The sequence below is a fragment of the Trachinotus anak genome, unplaced genomic scaffold (genome assembly GCF_046630095.1).
Source record: "Trachinotus anak isolate AG129_WGS33_773 ecotype Australia unplaced genomic scaffold, CSIRO_AGI_Tana_v1 ptg000001l, whole genome shotgun sequence".
Taxonomy (NCBI): Eukaryota; Metazoa; Chordata; class Actinopteri; order Carangiformes; family Carangidae; genus Trachinotus; species Trachinotus anak.
In genome coordinates, this window is record NW_027273852.1 from 431875 (window position 1) to 445535 (window position 13661).

At 41.4% G+C, this 13661-nt stretch overlaps 1 protein-coding gene across 1 annotated transcript; it reads left to right on the forward strand.

Annotated features, from left to right (window-relative positions):
* Positions 1 to 1972: 1972 nt before the first annotated feature.
* Positions 1973 to 11047, forward strand: slc40a1 (solute carrier family 40 member 1). Its single transcript, XM_071481779.1, has 8 exons — positions 1973 to 2326; positions 2449 to 2516; positions 2809 to 2968; positions 3309 to 3424; positions 5923 to 6049; positions 6405 to 6650; positions 6761 to 7399; positions 7931 to 11047. Exons 1-8 carry the CDS (start codon positions 2293 to 2295, stop codon positions 8245 to 8247), a joined length of 1707 nt encoding a protein of 568 aa, XP_071337880.1. The 5' UTR covers positions 1973 to 2292; the 3' UTR covers positions 8248 to 11047.
* The last annotated feature ends 2614 nt before the right edge of the window (positions 11048 to 13661 follow it).

The window sequence follows — 13661 nt, forward strand, 5'->3', positions numbered from 1 at the left end:
ATTTTAAAGTATGTTGTAACAGAGCTGAACATCATGATGACAGTTAATTGGATAAACATGGCCACAATGAAAATCTCTCAAAAAGAAAGAGGAGGCTTTTCAGCACTCGTCATTTTAAGGTTGAGGTTTTTGTTTGTGAGTGTCTTTGGGCTTTGTTTGAATTTGAAGGAGATTATTATTGTCACACTTTAAGCTTTCATATCACTGCAGGGACGACTTGAAAAACTGGATCAGAGAGAGTTCATGAGTTGGTGCAGTGCTGCAGTGACTGGTTTCGGGATATAACCAAGACCACATGTGCATCAGAGCCTTCAGAAATAAAACACTTGATCTCAGTGGTATCATATGAAAAGATGCAGCACGCTACCGAACTGTAAGTGCTGACATTATTCATGACACAGTGGAGAGCCCAGAACATCCCACTTGAGAACAGAGGTTTTAAAGTTAGTGGGGGTCCCACTCAGCTGATAACAGTCTTTTATAGTCCACAGTACAACGTAAAGTTGCAAGAAACATATTAACCATGGGCTCACTGAGCCAGTGTTTATCACTTTTTATGGAAGCAGGCCATCAATGCAGCCTGTAATTACAGATGAGATTCTGTTCTGTTGACATAGGTGGACAAATGCCAGTCATCCAAATACATGCTCTGAACACAGCTTTTCTCCGTTCACCGCGGAGCTTGATTGCAGCAGGTTTCTGGATAAACAGCTTCACCGGGTCAAGGCAACACCGGCAGTTTGCTTTGCCAAAATGTTCAAAATGTTTGAGTTGAATTCGTGTGGTATCACGTGCAGAGCCAAGTTAATCTTTCACTTCTTCCAGCCCCTTTTTCCTCATCAGCTGTTCTTCTTTGTACCACCAACGTATTAATTTCTCTTCATCACAGTCTGAAGTGATATTATTGGATCTGGTAAATGTGAAGCTGTAAAACATATAAAACAATTCTCCATTTACTGTTATATTACTGTTATGACTGTTTTATGACTCTCAATCAATCAACTGAGGTTCCACTGATAGCAGCCATAATCTAATTTACAGATTAACAGGTTTGGTGTGATCTGACCTAATTCAATCTGCATCTCACCAAATAAAAGGCACCATATCATTGTAAACAACATCTCCTGTATAGTCTATATTATCTTATCATGAAATATGATTTACTCAATTAACATTTTACTCCACTACATTTATTTAACAGCTTGAGCTACTATATTTCATAGACTGTGATTTTACCTATAAAACATTTCATAAATCAATAAGATATGAGCCAGAATAAACTACCTAACGGCATATAAGTTAGTTACAGTACAGTAGCAAAATGCACACAGGAATGCATCAGTAATAATATTGAAATGATATAATATATTATCATATATTTTGCATTTACTTTTGATACTTTCAGTACATTTTCCCACCAGCCCATACACACAAATGTAATATATGTACATATGTTGAATTTCCATATATGAAATAGATGTACATATAAAATATTAGCCAATACAAATATATATGTTTATGTATTTATGCTTATATTGTAGATATATGATACATAAATAAATATCCATCCAAAAGCCTGTCCATATATGCTGATAGTATATACAGTAGGGTCCAAAGGTCAGGCCAGAATGAGAAGAAAAGAAAGAAAACATGCTTAAAATTAATGAGAAAAAACATATATAGGCATATAGAACTTTTATATGTATTTTGTATGAATAAACTTACATATATCAAGTAAATGGTCCATACCATATAAAAAATCATCATACAGGTATTTTAATATATTCACATATACAAATTTTACTATGGGTATTTCATATATGACTGTTAACAATGACAAGGGCTTTTTTTTTTTTTTTTTTTTTTTTTGGCAGGGCCTGTGCGGTGGGAGGACCACATTTGTTTTTGACAATGTAAATATGCGGGTCATGTGACCGCCGGAGTATATTCGAGGCGGGACGTAAACACGGCCGCAGAGGAGGGCGCACCGTGAGACGGGTCGGCTGCGGGTCCAGCTCCGAGCTTCGGGTGCTTTTTGCGACTAACCAGCCTTTTAGGTTATACAGTTATTTCTTTCCGACTTCAGCTACAGTGATAGCTAAGTTTGGAGAGGAGGAAAGGGGGAGAAACGTCGTGTCTTCTGCTTGTTTTTGTGCAGCGTTATTCGGCGGAAGCCCGGGTCGACCCGCTTTATAACACAAAAGAGGAGAGAGCGGAAAGCAAAAGGGAAAAAAAACACAAAAAAAATAACAGCACTCACTCGGTTGTTTTTGCCTTTTGGACAGCTTTAAAATGGATCATTCTGGATCTAAGAAGACGTGCTGTGGTAGGTTTATTTCTCATTGCATTCCCAAGCGGATCCTTCGTGAGGAGGGAAAAGATGTACACGGACCTCCAGCGGTGCAACCTCCTGAGTTTATTCTGACAGCTGAATGTTTTTATTCACAGAGTCCATCCGGGAGTTCTTCACTTCAGCTAAATTCCTCATTTACATGGGGCATGCTCTGTCCACATGGGTAAGAGACAGTTGTGTGTTTGACACACCGTGTTTATTTGCAGGCTTCATGTTCATCATGATGACAGGCTGCTTCATGTGGGGATGTAACACAACATCAGTGTGTTGTTGTGTTTTCTGACTGTCATTACAATACAAAATGACATGTTTGCTCTGTGTAGCTCGCCACACAATACTGGGCTTTACACACAGGGTCCTTATTATGTGTCCAGCGCCTAAACCGCATTTCCTGTCAGTCCCCACCTGGTTGCCTTGAATCAAGTCTGCGTTAATTAATGAATTTGAATCCCCAGGGTGACCGAATGTGGAACTTTGCCGTGGCCGTTTTCCTGGTGGAGCTGTACGGGAACAGCCTGCTGCTCACGGCCGTGTACGGGCTGGTGGTGGCCGGCTCTGTGCTGCTGCTGGGGGCCATCATCGGGGACTGGGTGGACAGAAACCCCAGACTCAAAGGTGAGGCAGCGCAAAATCTAGTTCAACCTATATATTCTGCTCTTGATTGATTATCATAACACAACTGCAAAAACCTTGACTGTGAAGCAGTTTCCAAGAGATTAAATGAGATCTTAAAATGTTAAACACAATGTGCAGCTTTTCCTTTTTCCTCTCTTTCACAGTTAGATGCACCACTTGTGGCAGGAATGTTTCTCCAGAGCAATTTGGCAAAGACACTATCAGATTAAATCAGGGAATGTTTCCAGCCGTCTTGTGGAAGTGCACTAATGAATCAGACAGAGATGTGTTGTCTTTGATTAGATTTCTGTCCCTAATGCTCATCGTGGTGTTTCCACAGTGGCCCAGACTTCGCTGCTCGTCCAGAACAGTTGCGTCATCGTGTGTGGGATCCTCCTGATGGTTGTTTTCCAGTTCAAAGAACAGCTTGTGGAGCTCTACAATGGATGGATTCTGGTAAGATCCCCCCTGTGCTGTCTCTTACACGCTTGCTGTTTCAACGCTGATCTGATGGGGATTTTCACTGAAAGCTTTTTAACCCCCGTCTCCTCAAGTACGACACTCTGACCCCTGAAACTCACTCAGCTCTTACTGATATGTGCGCCGACGTCAGTCTGATTTATGGCCAGTTACAGATGAGTGACATGAGAGTGATGAACTCCCAGCAGACCTTTGAGTGTTCCACTAACTTATATTGACAGAGTCAGGTAGTTATGACTTTATTTTTTTTTTTTCCAGGAGGAAATTACTTTTTTGATTATTCTTTTGTGAACTTGAAATAATTATTTTGCAATCACAAAACAAAGCTCATTGTGGTGCCACAAGAAACAATTTGGTTTTCTTCAGAAGGAAACAAAGCATGAGAGGAAATTACAGAACACACACACACACACACACACGTCCTCAGCAGCCGTGCATGGGAAACAGTTTGTGTCAGTGTTTTTTTACTAGAGGCTTGTTTACACTTGTTGAGCTACATAACTTCAGCAGAGCTCCCTCAACACAAAGACTCGGGCCGGATTCTGCAGCAAACCCAGTCTGAGACGCAGAGTTGCAGACCAGGCAGGTTGGCGTCTGCCATGGGAGACCGGTCGGGGTGTTGGGTTGAAACACAAAGCCTTTCTGTTGAGGGGAATGTCTCCAGCGTTGCCCTCTGCATTTGTGGGACGCCTTTGGGTTTCCAGAGAACGAGGCAGGCGGGTGGAGTGGGGTGGTGGTGCACAGTGTCGGAGTGAGTGTGGAGGTGGAGACAGGTTGGTGGAACAGGAGATTGAGTGTTTCGATGACGGCTGTGGAGTCAGCAGGATCTTCAAGGCCTGTCACATGACACTGAGAGAGAGAGAGAGAGAGAGAGAGAGAAATGTGGCCCGGCCTGTTGAAGAATGTTTTCTATTCTGACCCGAGCAGCTGCATTACAGTTTACATACAGCTCAACAAACAAAGTGTGTTTTCATAAACGGGCCACTTCCAGACAAAACATTATATGTATCTTAGTACTTTTGTCTCCAGTGCTGCTTTATTGCTGCTGCGGTCGAGGTCACATGTTGCGTATTACATTAACTGTCACACTGTTTCTCTTCAGCTGCTGTTTTTCTCTGAATTCTATAGATTTTTTCCACAGGAAGATATCGATTTTTTTTTTTTCTAGTTTACATATGATAACATGTAAAATTAGCACTTGGTCTTTACTTTTGGTTAAAGACTGTTTATGAAGTGAAGTGTGTTCTTCCAAACTGACAACTATTCAGGAACTAAGTCTCATTTTGCAAGTTCATTTTCTATGTTTCAATGTTAGAATTCAGGTTTCACCCAAAAAAAAGGTGCTTGTCATTGAATTTCACCAAAAACTGAGAATATGAGGGGTAATAAAGAAGTTCAGTATATCTCAGTGTGTCTTATACAGTATATCTGCTTTTAAGGAAAGGGTGGTGTCTATATTTTTCTTTTCCCTTTCCTCAACTAAAACCGTTACAAGACCAAAACTGACAATGTGTTAATTCGTTTGTCAATACTCTCTGACTTCCCTGTTTGTGGCTCTCGGCCTCAAGTTAATTTGTACCAACTGAAGACTATGAAAAACAAAACAAAACAAAAAAAAAAAACACATTTTAATTTCCTCTAACAGTGGGGTCTTGCAGTTTTAATAAGAAAGAAAAGCTGTTTTTAATTTTTTAAAATACTGGATACTAAGGCTCAACAATTGATCGAAATATTATCAAAATCACAATATGGGCAAGTACAATATCAATATCTGCATTTTTTTTGTTGTTGTTGTTTTTTGAAAGAGGTACAATGTGTCACAACAAACCATAAATGAAGCTTTGTGGTGCTACAGAGACGCCGCAGCCAACCAGTCATATTTTCCACACGTAAAGGAACATGCCCGTTGGTACAGACCCAACAAAAATCACATCAGCATATCGAAATCTGCTAAAAATAATCACAATATAACTTTTTTTTTTTACATATAATTCAGCTCTAATGTGTCATCTGAGGGCTCACAAGATGATTAAAGAAATAAAAAAGAAAGTAGATCTTTTCTTTTTTTTAATACTGGAGACTTTCACCTCTTCAGTGAAACAAAACAATCAGAGAAAATTTAAAAAATCACTTTTTGTTTCTCCTGCTTATAATTAATGTGTCCATACTCTGTGATGAAGGGTCACAGAGTAGATATTTCTCTTCATAGAAGTGGTAACGAGCCAGTAAGGTTGGGAACTGCAGCTCTGGTTGGTATTTGCAGGACAGCATATGTGGGACTGAGTGTGTGTGTTCATGGTAATGAGGGAACAGGTCACTCAGTGCAGCACTGAGGCTTATTGATGTGTTTTTAATAGTGTTTGGACGACAGTGGAGCTCTGCGGCACAAAGGACTTAACCAGCTGTTTCCAGAAACTTGATATCGAATCAAACAAAATAAGAATCATTTTGTTTTTTTGGGGTTTTTTTTGTAGACAACTTGCTACATTCTGGTCATCACCATCGCCAACATCGCCAACCTCGCCAGCACGGCCACATCCATCACCATCCAGAGGGACTGGGTCGTGGTTGTGGCGGGTCAGGACAGCAGCAAGTTGGCAGGTCAGTGTCTCTTACCTGCCGCTGCCTCCTCATCATATGTAGGCCTCACGTGACCTGTTATCAGATGTGTTCAGTGGGGCAGACTTTGAATCCTGGACGCTGACTCACTCTTTCTTTGACCTTTTATATCCCTGCAGTTTCCCCTGATTGTTATAAGCTATTTAAAAGATTTGGTCACATGGTGGAAAACGCTTTCAGCACCTATGAACTCAGTGACTCTTCTCAATCTGCTGTGCCAGTACTGTCAGCCTAGTAAAAACTGAACGTGTAAAACCTACTAAAAGTATGATGGGATCAAGTTTTTCCTTCACTTTCACCTGCTTAGTATCGACTTCCACCTCTTTGTATCAAACAGACATGAATGCCACAGTGCGGATTATCGACCAGCTGACCAACATCCTGGCTCCCATGCTGGTGGGCCAAATAATGGCCTTTGGCTCCCATTTCATTGGCTGCGGCTTCATCTCTGGCTGGAACCTGTGCTCCATGTGCCTGGAGTATGCGCTGCTGTGGAAGGTCTACCAGAAGACGCCGGCACTGGCCGTGAAAGCCGGACAGAAGGAGCAGCAGCAGGAGCTCAAACAGCTCAGTCCCACTAAAGGTAGCCGCAGGAACCTCCAGTTTATATCATGGGGGACAAAAATCCTGTTAGAAGTTTATAACAGTGTTTTATGTACAACTGGATCTCTTCATCCTTCTGCCCTTTTGCAGACTTGGAGAACGCCCAGAGTCCTGAGGAGTCCTCTCAGCCGCTGATGAATGAAGCCTCAGTGGTCGCCAAGCCCGACTCTCCACAACAGCACGGCTGCTGCTACCAGGTGACCGAACCGCTGCGCACCCTCAAGGCCGGCTGGGTGGCCTACTACAACCAGAACATCTTCTTCGCCGGCATGTCCCTGGCCTTCCTCTACATGACGGTGCTGGGCTTCGACTGCATCACCACGGGCTATGCCTACACGCAGGGCCTCAACGGCTCGGTGCTCAGCCTGCTGATGGGGGCGTCGGCCGTGTCGGGGATCTGCGGCACTGTCGCCTTCACCTGGGTTCGCAGGAAGTGTGGCCTGATCCGTACAGGCTTCATCTCGGGCGTGGCTCAGCTGTCCTGCCTCATGCTGTGCGTTGTCTCCGTCTTCACTCCTGGGAGCCCCTTCGACCTCAGTGTCTCACCCTTCCAGGACCTTTACACCCACCTGATTGGAGAGGCGACCCTGCCCGAAGCTGACCACAGCCTCACCAGCGTTCTCACGGGTGGGAACGCCACTACTCCTGCACCGGCTGCAGAGCAGCCCCCTCTGCAGTCCTACATGTCTGTTAGTCTGCTGTTCGCTGGTGTCATTGCTGCTAGAGTTGGTGAGTAAAGTTGTTCCCCTTGATATTTTTTTTTGCCAGATCTGGTTGTAGTAGTTGTTATATATATATAAAATATATATTCAATTCAACTTTATTTGTATAGCACCAAATGACAGGATACATTATCTCAGGGCACTTCACAGGGTGAAGTGCCTCATTGATTGCCACTGAAGTGAATGGTGCAAAGTCTAAGTTGAGGTTTGTTCATTTTATTTGAAAGGAAATTAGAGGTGTAGGAATTAGTATCCGTGCTTTGTTGGCATATTCAGTTCCTTTCATAAAATTATAAGAGGTTGTTCCAAATTATGACTTCCTAAAGGTGAGTCAGGCAGGTACCTGCAGTTCCACAGGTTGAATGTTTTCATTAGTCAACAGACTTTCACAGCAAACCTCTATAGGTCTGTCAGAGTAATATCTGCAACCTTTGATGCCAATAATATGTCCTGATAGTTCCTGCCACAGCTACTGTAAAGTCTTTTAATGTAGCTGTAAAAATACCATTAGCACTGACTGCTGCTCTCTGTCCTGCAGGCCTGTGGTCCTTTGACCTGACAGTGACCCAGCTCATCCAGGAGAATGTGATCGAGTCAGAGCGAGGTGTCATCAACGGCGTCCAGAACTCCATGAATTACCTCTTAGACCTGCTGCACTTCATCATGGTGATTCTGGCTCCGAACCCCGAGGCCTTCGGCCTGCTGGTCATCATCTCCGTCTCCTTCGTGGCCATGGGCCACATCATGTACTTTAGGTTTGCCTTCAAGAGCCTGGGTACCCGCCTCTTCCTCTGCTGCTCACCGGAGCAGAAGGTGGAGACGGTAGACTCCCCCTCACTTCCTACCACCGTCTAACTCCATTAAAGAGACTCTGTCCTGGGTACATATTTCTCTAGCCTTACCCTATCCCTGCATCTTATTTATCTGACTTACCTTATGCTTGTAGCTGGCAGAATGCTAATGCTAATATAAACCTTACAAAGGTAACTTAACATGCTGTGCATAGCCACTAATAACGTATTAATCATTAGCAGAAGGAGGTTCACAGTCATAGCAAACTAATCTATAGTACAAGTGTAGCTAAGGCAGGATTTCTGCAACTGTTTCATTCTGGGAGTCAGATGAGAGCCGCAGCCTTTCATCTATGGGTTTAACACTTGCATGTACTGTCGATCAAGAGTCCATCACCTCTAGGCTCGAGTTAAAGACACCAGTGAAATAATCTCCGCTTAACAGCCTGGATCTAGCTGTACAGATTTGTAACCGGTGCTTCAACTAACAAAAGAGCAAAATGAGGGAGAGATGTTGCAGGGAAGCAGGCACTGAGGCTTGAATCAAGGAGGGTGGGGGGCCATCAGTCTGAGACACTAACAGACAGAGCGGCCCCTCATTTTTTGACACCTCCCTCTCAGTGGCGTCTTTGGTGCTGTAGCTGCGTCTGCTAGCTGTTCTCTGATAGCCTACTCTTTGGTTGCGACAGCTCACACACACACATGTAGGTTGAGCAGGTTGCGGTTGCCTCTAGAAGGGGGGTGGGTTCCTCTTATTTGACCAAACACAAAACTGGGATCCAGTCTCTTTAATGCATGAGCATGAGGGTTATGCAATTAACTGTATTTATTCAAGAGCTGCAGACGGTGGTTTTTTTTTTTTGTTTGTTTTTTATAATAACTGTATCTTCAGTATTGTATCGCGCTCATGATTGTGCCATAAGAAACGAATGAGAAATCCTATGCACCCTTGTCAACAGTTATCTCAGTTACCAAAGTCAAAGTCCATATGTGGCATAAAAGGAAGTGAGGGAAACCAGTTATCTGTCTGAAGCATTCCAAATATATATTTTTACATCAGGTGACAGTAGTGTAGGTTCACTAATGCTTTCTTATAACCCCAGTATATCTGAATATTTCTAACCCACTCTGAGATTGTACTTAATTTTTTTTTTTCTGATAGTTTACATCAACAGATTCATTCTTGTCACCTTTTTTTGATTTTTATTTTTGAGTTCTCTGGAGTGATTTTTATTCAATCATGATTGTTGTTGTTGTTACACAGGCACTTTAAGTGATTGACATCTGTCATTACACCCAATGCATGATCAGGTATTTGATCAATACTTTTTGCACAAGGCTGAAGCCCCGACTCCCCCAGAGCACAACCCTATTTCAATCACTTATAGTCTCTCTGTCGGTCTGTTCAGGCGCTGTTGGGGGGGGATTGTGGTTCTAAAAGGCACATATTACTCAGCACCACATGTTCATGAGGAAAAACTGGATCAGCCCCTGTGGAAAAAAAAAAAAAAAAAGTCTGAATATACCCCTCAGTTTACTTCAGGTGCGCCCCGTTTCCTCGAGAAGTCCGCCAGGGAGCTTAGTCAGCATCCCTGCTCGGATCTCAGTTTACCGCCCCAGACTGCCATCAAACCTCGGACCTGGACTCAGGAGTCCGGGTATTCGTTCTCAATTCTCGAAGCTTCAACTGCAGAGGAATCATTTTACTAAAGTCAAAGTCTTCTGTTGAGATCTTCGGCTTTACAACACCAGTGTAGAAAATTTATTTAATAGTACCTCATAAAAAAATTCTTTGCATGCTACTTTAACTGTGAAGTGATTTAACTGATCAAACATTTGTCTCTTTAGGTAAAAAAAAAAAAAAAAAAAAAAAGGGTCTCCAAAAACAGTTAAAGATCACAAACATTGGGAAAATAGCTTTGAAAGATCCCAAACAAAGCAACTATAACATAGCTTAAACTACTTCCTTCAGTCGTTTCTGATGCCTTACTGTTATAAACCAGCTTTGACAGCTGTTAAACGCACACATGTGGCTACATCAAGAGTTCGTAGCTGCGCCCCACCCATGGCCAGCCGGTGTTTGCCAAGATGATGGTGGTGGTGGTGGGTCGGGAGGGTATTTGGGTTGGAAACAGGTAGCCTCAGCAGATGTGGGAGAACAGAGGGCTGCTTTTTAGCTGCACATTCCCATGAAACCTGGTAGAAGAAGTGGTGCTGAGTCAGGATGTCTGCAGGTGCGCCGCGAGGGGCAGACTGAACCAGGGACGGAGCTTAATTGTCAGATCCCACCCGGGTTTAATGTGACCTCAAACTCAAAAGTCTGTGCACGAAAATAAAAAAAACAAAAACAGCTCTTACAACGGTCGGCCTGCTGATTCAGGAATATCACACATGGCCATAAACTTTATATTTTTAATGTAAATAACATTACCTGTCAGTCAGTTTAAACTTACATAAATATACAATTACAAAATGTAAAAAAAAAAAACATTGTGTTTACTGTGTTGCGCCATTTGTCTGAAACTTTTTTTTTTTTTTACATGTTTTGTATATCTAGTGTTAGCATTTTATGTCAAATTGAGGTTTCATTCAGATTTTTGAAATTTGTGTATAAAGCAATTTCTGTATTCATTTCAATACATCTGTATCATACTGCTTCAATCTGACGATATATATATCTGTGTGTGTGTATATATACATACATGCATATAGATCAGTGTTATTATAGTTCAATAGGCAAAAACATTCAATCATTAAGGAATCAAATTCATTTTTATGTAATAATCGCACTCCACTCGATATGAGGATGTTGGTACTGCTTGTATTGCATGAGGTTTCTTGAATAAAGAAAACCTTTATGATCAGCTGTTTGTATAGCCCTATCTGTGTGTGTGTGTGTGTGTGTGTGTGTGTGTGCAGCCTCAGTTCTGGGCTTGTCCGCTGCTGTGTGAGGTCACATACCACAGAAGAGTTAGCTGCTAATTTCCTCCCCAGAACCCATTTTGTCTCAGGCGGCCAGTGTTAAACTGACTGACTTTAAGCTGAGCTGGATGATCTGGACTTGCGTGCCAGCTGAAAAGACAAAGAGTGACCTGGTTTTGCGCGGCACAAGCGACAGAGAGGCTCGGCCTGGGACACGCTAACGACTCTTTCTCTGCATTTAGTTCCTATTTTATCATTTTGTGGCATTTTAGCATTTTAACACTTGATGTATTTCCACATTTAATCACTGATGCACTTATTAAAATTGACTGTACTTTGCTCATGAGGGGTGAGTACCTCTTTAAGAGGTTTATATAACACCAAATACCAAAACCCTGCTAATCAGTCAAACAGCTAATGAATACAATGGTACCTTATGGAATCTCTGTGGGCATATTTCACTCTGGATCAGAAATCAGTTATATAAATATCTCACATTTTAAAAAATGTTTCTGCAGTTTTGTGCCCTATAAAGATCATTACATTTTGAAAGATAGTAATAAAAGTCCGCGACACATAAATCTGCAGCAAGGTTACTAATATGACCTTTAAGTTCCCGTACAGTCTAAAGGTAGATGTCCATGTGTTTGTGATTATAAAGCAGGTCTAGGTTCTATATTCATACTGTGAAATGCACACAGCCTGTATTCAGAGACTGAGCCTTAAAACCAGCCGTCAGGACTCCTGGAACTTTGTGATGTCACAACAAAGCAGTCCCCACTTTCAGCCATGACCCAAGCCCCGCCCACCTGGGGCAACCATCTAAAACGACAGGATTTACTTTTATCTGAGTGTTTACCTGAAATCTGTTATATTTTTATTTGATAACTCAGAAAACAGTCACCCAATCAGAAGAGAGGCTCAGAGTCTCTCTTCTGATTGGCTCATTGACCTACTGTCAGAGAGATGCCTGAGAGAGGAGATGTAAAACTACACTGAGATAAGAAATAATGATAATACTAAGTTTTTGGTTCTTAAACCTAAAAATATATCTTCTTATAGATATCAACACTTCAAATAAAACACTGGAGAAGTGTAAAATCTGGACCTTTAACCATTTTTATTCTATGGCAGCAGATTTGTTGTCATATATCAGTTTCATGCAAAAGGTTCAACATAAGGAGCAACACATTAAAAGCATCTTTGAAGGACCACAGTCTTTACAGGGACACGGCTGCTGACTGTAGCGAAAGTCCAATGTCTACAGACAGGAACTAGGACTCCAGATAAGTGCCAGCCCACAATGCAGATATAGTATCTCTTCCTCCTTATGTGTCAGATGTATACTGTCCCCTGGAACCATGAGCGGTCACAGAGGCCGATTTTCTCCCAAAAACCAAACTTGCATGTTTGGTCAGCATCTGCCAGCGAAGCGTCATGTGAACATCATGTGTTTTGTTGAAGCCAAAGTTTCTTGGATAAGATTTTCAGTGTAATTTCAAAGGTGAGGTTAGAAATAATATTTAACAGATACCACTGCTGATAGGGAAAGTAGGTGTGAGAGGCTTAAACGTTGCGCAATTTCAGTCAGTCACTTAAAGCATGTGTGTTCATGTTTGTTTGCTCCGAGCTGGACATCTTCTTAGTTTTATGCAGCACATTAAAGGACTAGTTTGACATATATTTACTTATTTAGGATTAGATAAAAAAGATTGATACCACTAAATAAGAAGCCACAATCAACAGCCAGCTAGCTTAGCTTAGCTTAGCTGAGGGAAACAGCTAGACATTTGCATACCAGCTCCTAAACCTCATTCATTAACATATTATACCTTGTTTGTTTAAGCTGAGGAAAACCAGGCGCCTTCACTGCCGTAACACCACAACTTTTCATTTTGATTCTATTTTTTTTTTATCAGGTTAAGCAAACAACATATAATGTGTTAATTAATGAGCTTTAAATGCTGGTAGGCAAATGTCATTTTTACACACTAAACAAATTGTCTAATGTAATAATTAGTGAGCTGTGGGTGGGAGTGTATATATATATATATATATATACATACATACATACACACACGTGTTTTCACATATCTATAAATGATGTTGCTGCTGATAAGTGTCGTGCACCTTGTTCAAGGATCAATGTAAAGCAACGGTGCAAAAAGTGCAAAACTGTTATAAAGTTTTATGGTTAAGTGAGATTCCACAGTCTTTCCCCTTTGTATTTGTTTCATTTCAAAGTTTATCATGAATATTCAAAGTTTTTTCTGTTCATATTTACTGGATCTGCTTTACAACCATGGGTCAAGTCCATAAAAGTGACACATAAACCGTTCAGGACTTGATAAGTTTGATATATATATATATATATATATATATATATATATATATATATATATATATATATATATATATATATATATATATATATATATATATATATATATAGTGTGTGTGACCCAGATTAATCGCTAAAGGTCCAGTCAGGGCCTCGATGTGTGACGACTGCAGAGATTATGAAAAGACTTGACGACCTGTCCTTGGTAGTGGGAG

What these genes read in the sequence shown, in the direction of transcription:
- slc40a1 (XM_071481779.1), top strand. Translation starts at nt 2,293, where the DNA reads ATGGATCATTCTGGATCTAAGAAGACGTGCTGTG. An exon ending in CAGAAACCCCAGACTCAAAG is followed by an intron (nt 2,969 to 3,308) that starts GTGAGGCAGCGC and finishes GTGTTTCCACAG; the next exon opens with TGGCCCAGACTTCGCTGCTC. An exon ending in ACAGCTCAGTCCCACTAAAG is followed by an intron (nt 6,651 to 6,760) that starts GTAGCCGCAGGA and finishes GCCCTTTTGCAG; the next exon opens with ACTTGGAGAACGCCCAGAGT.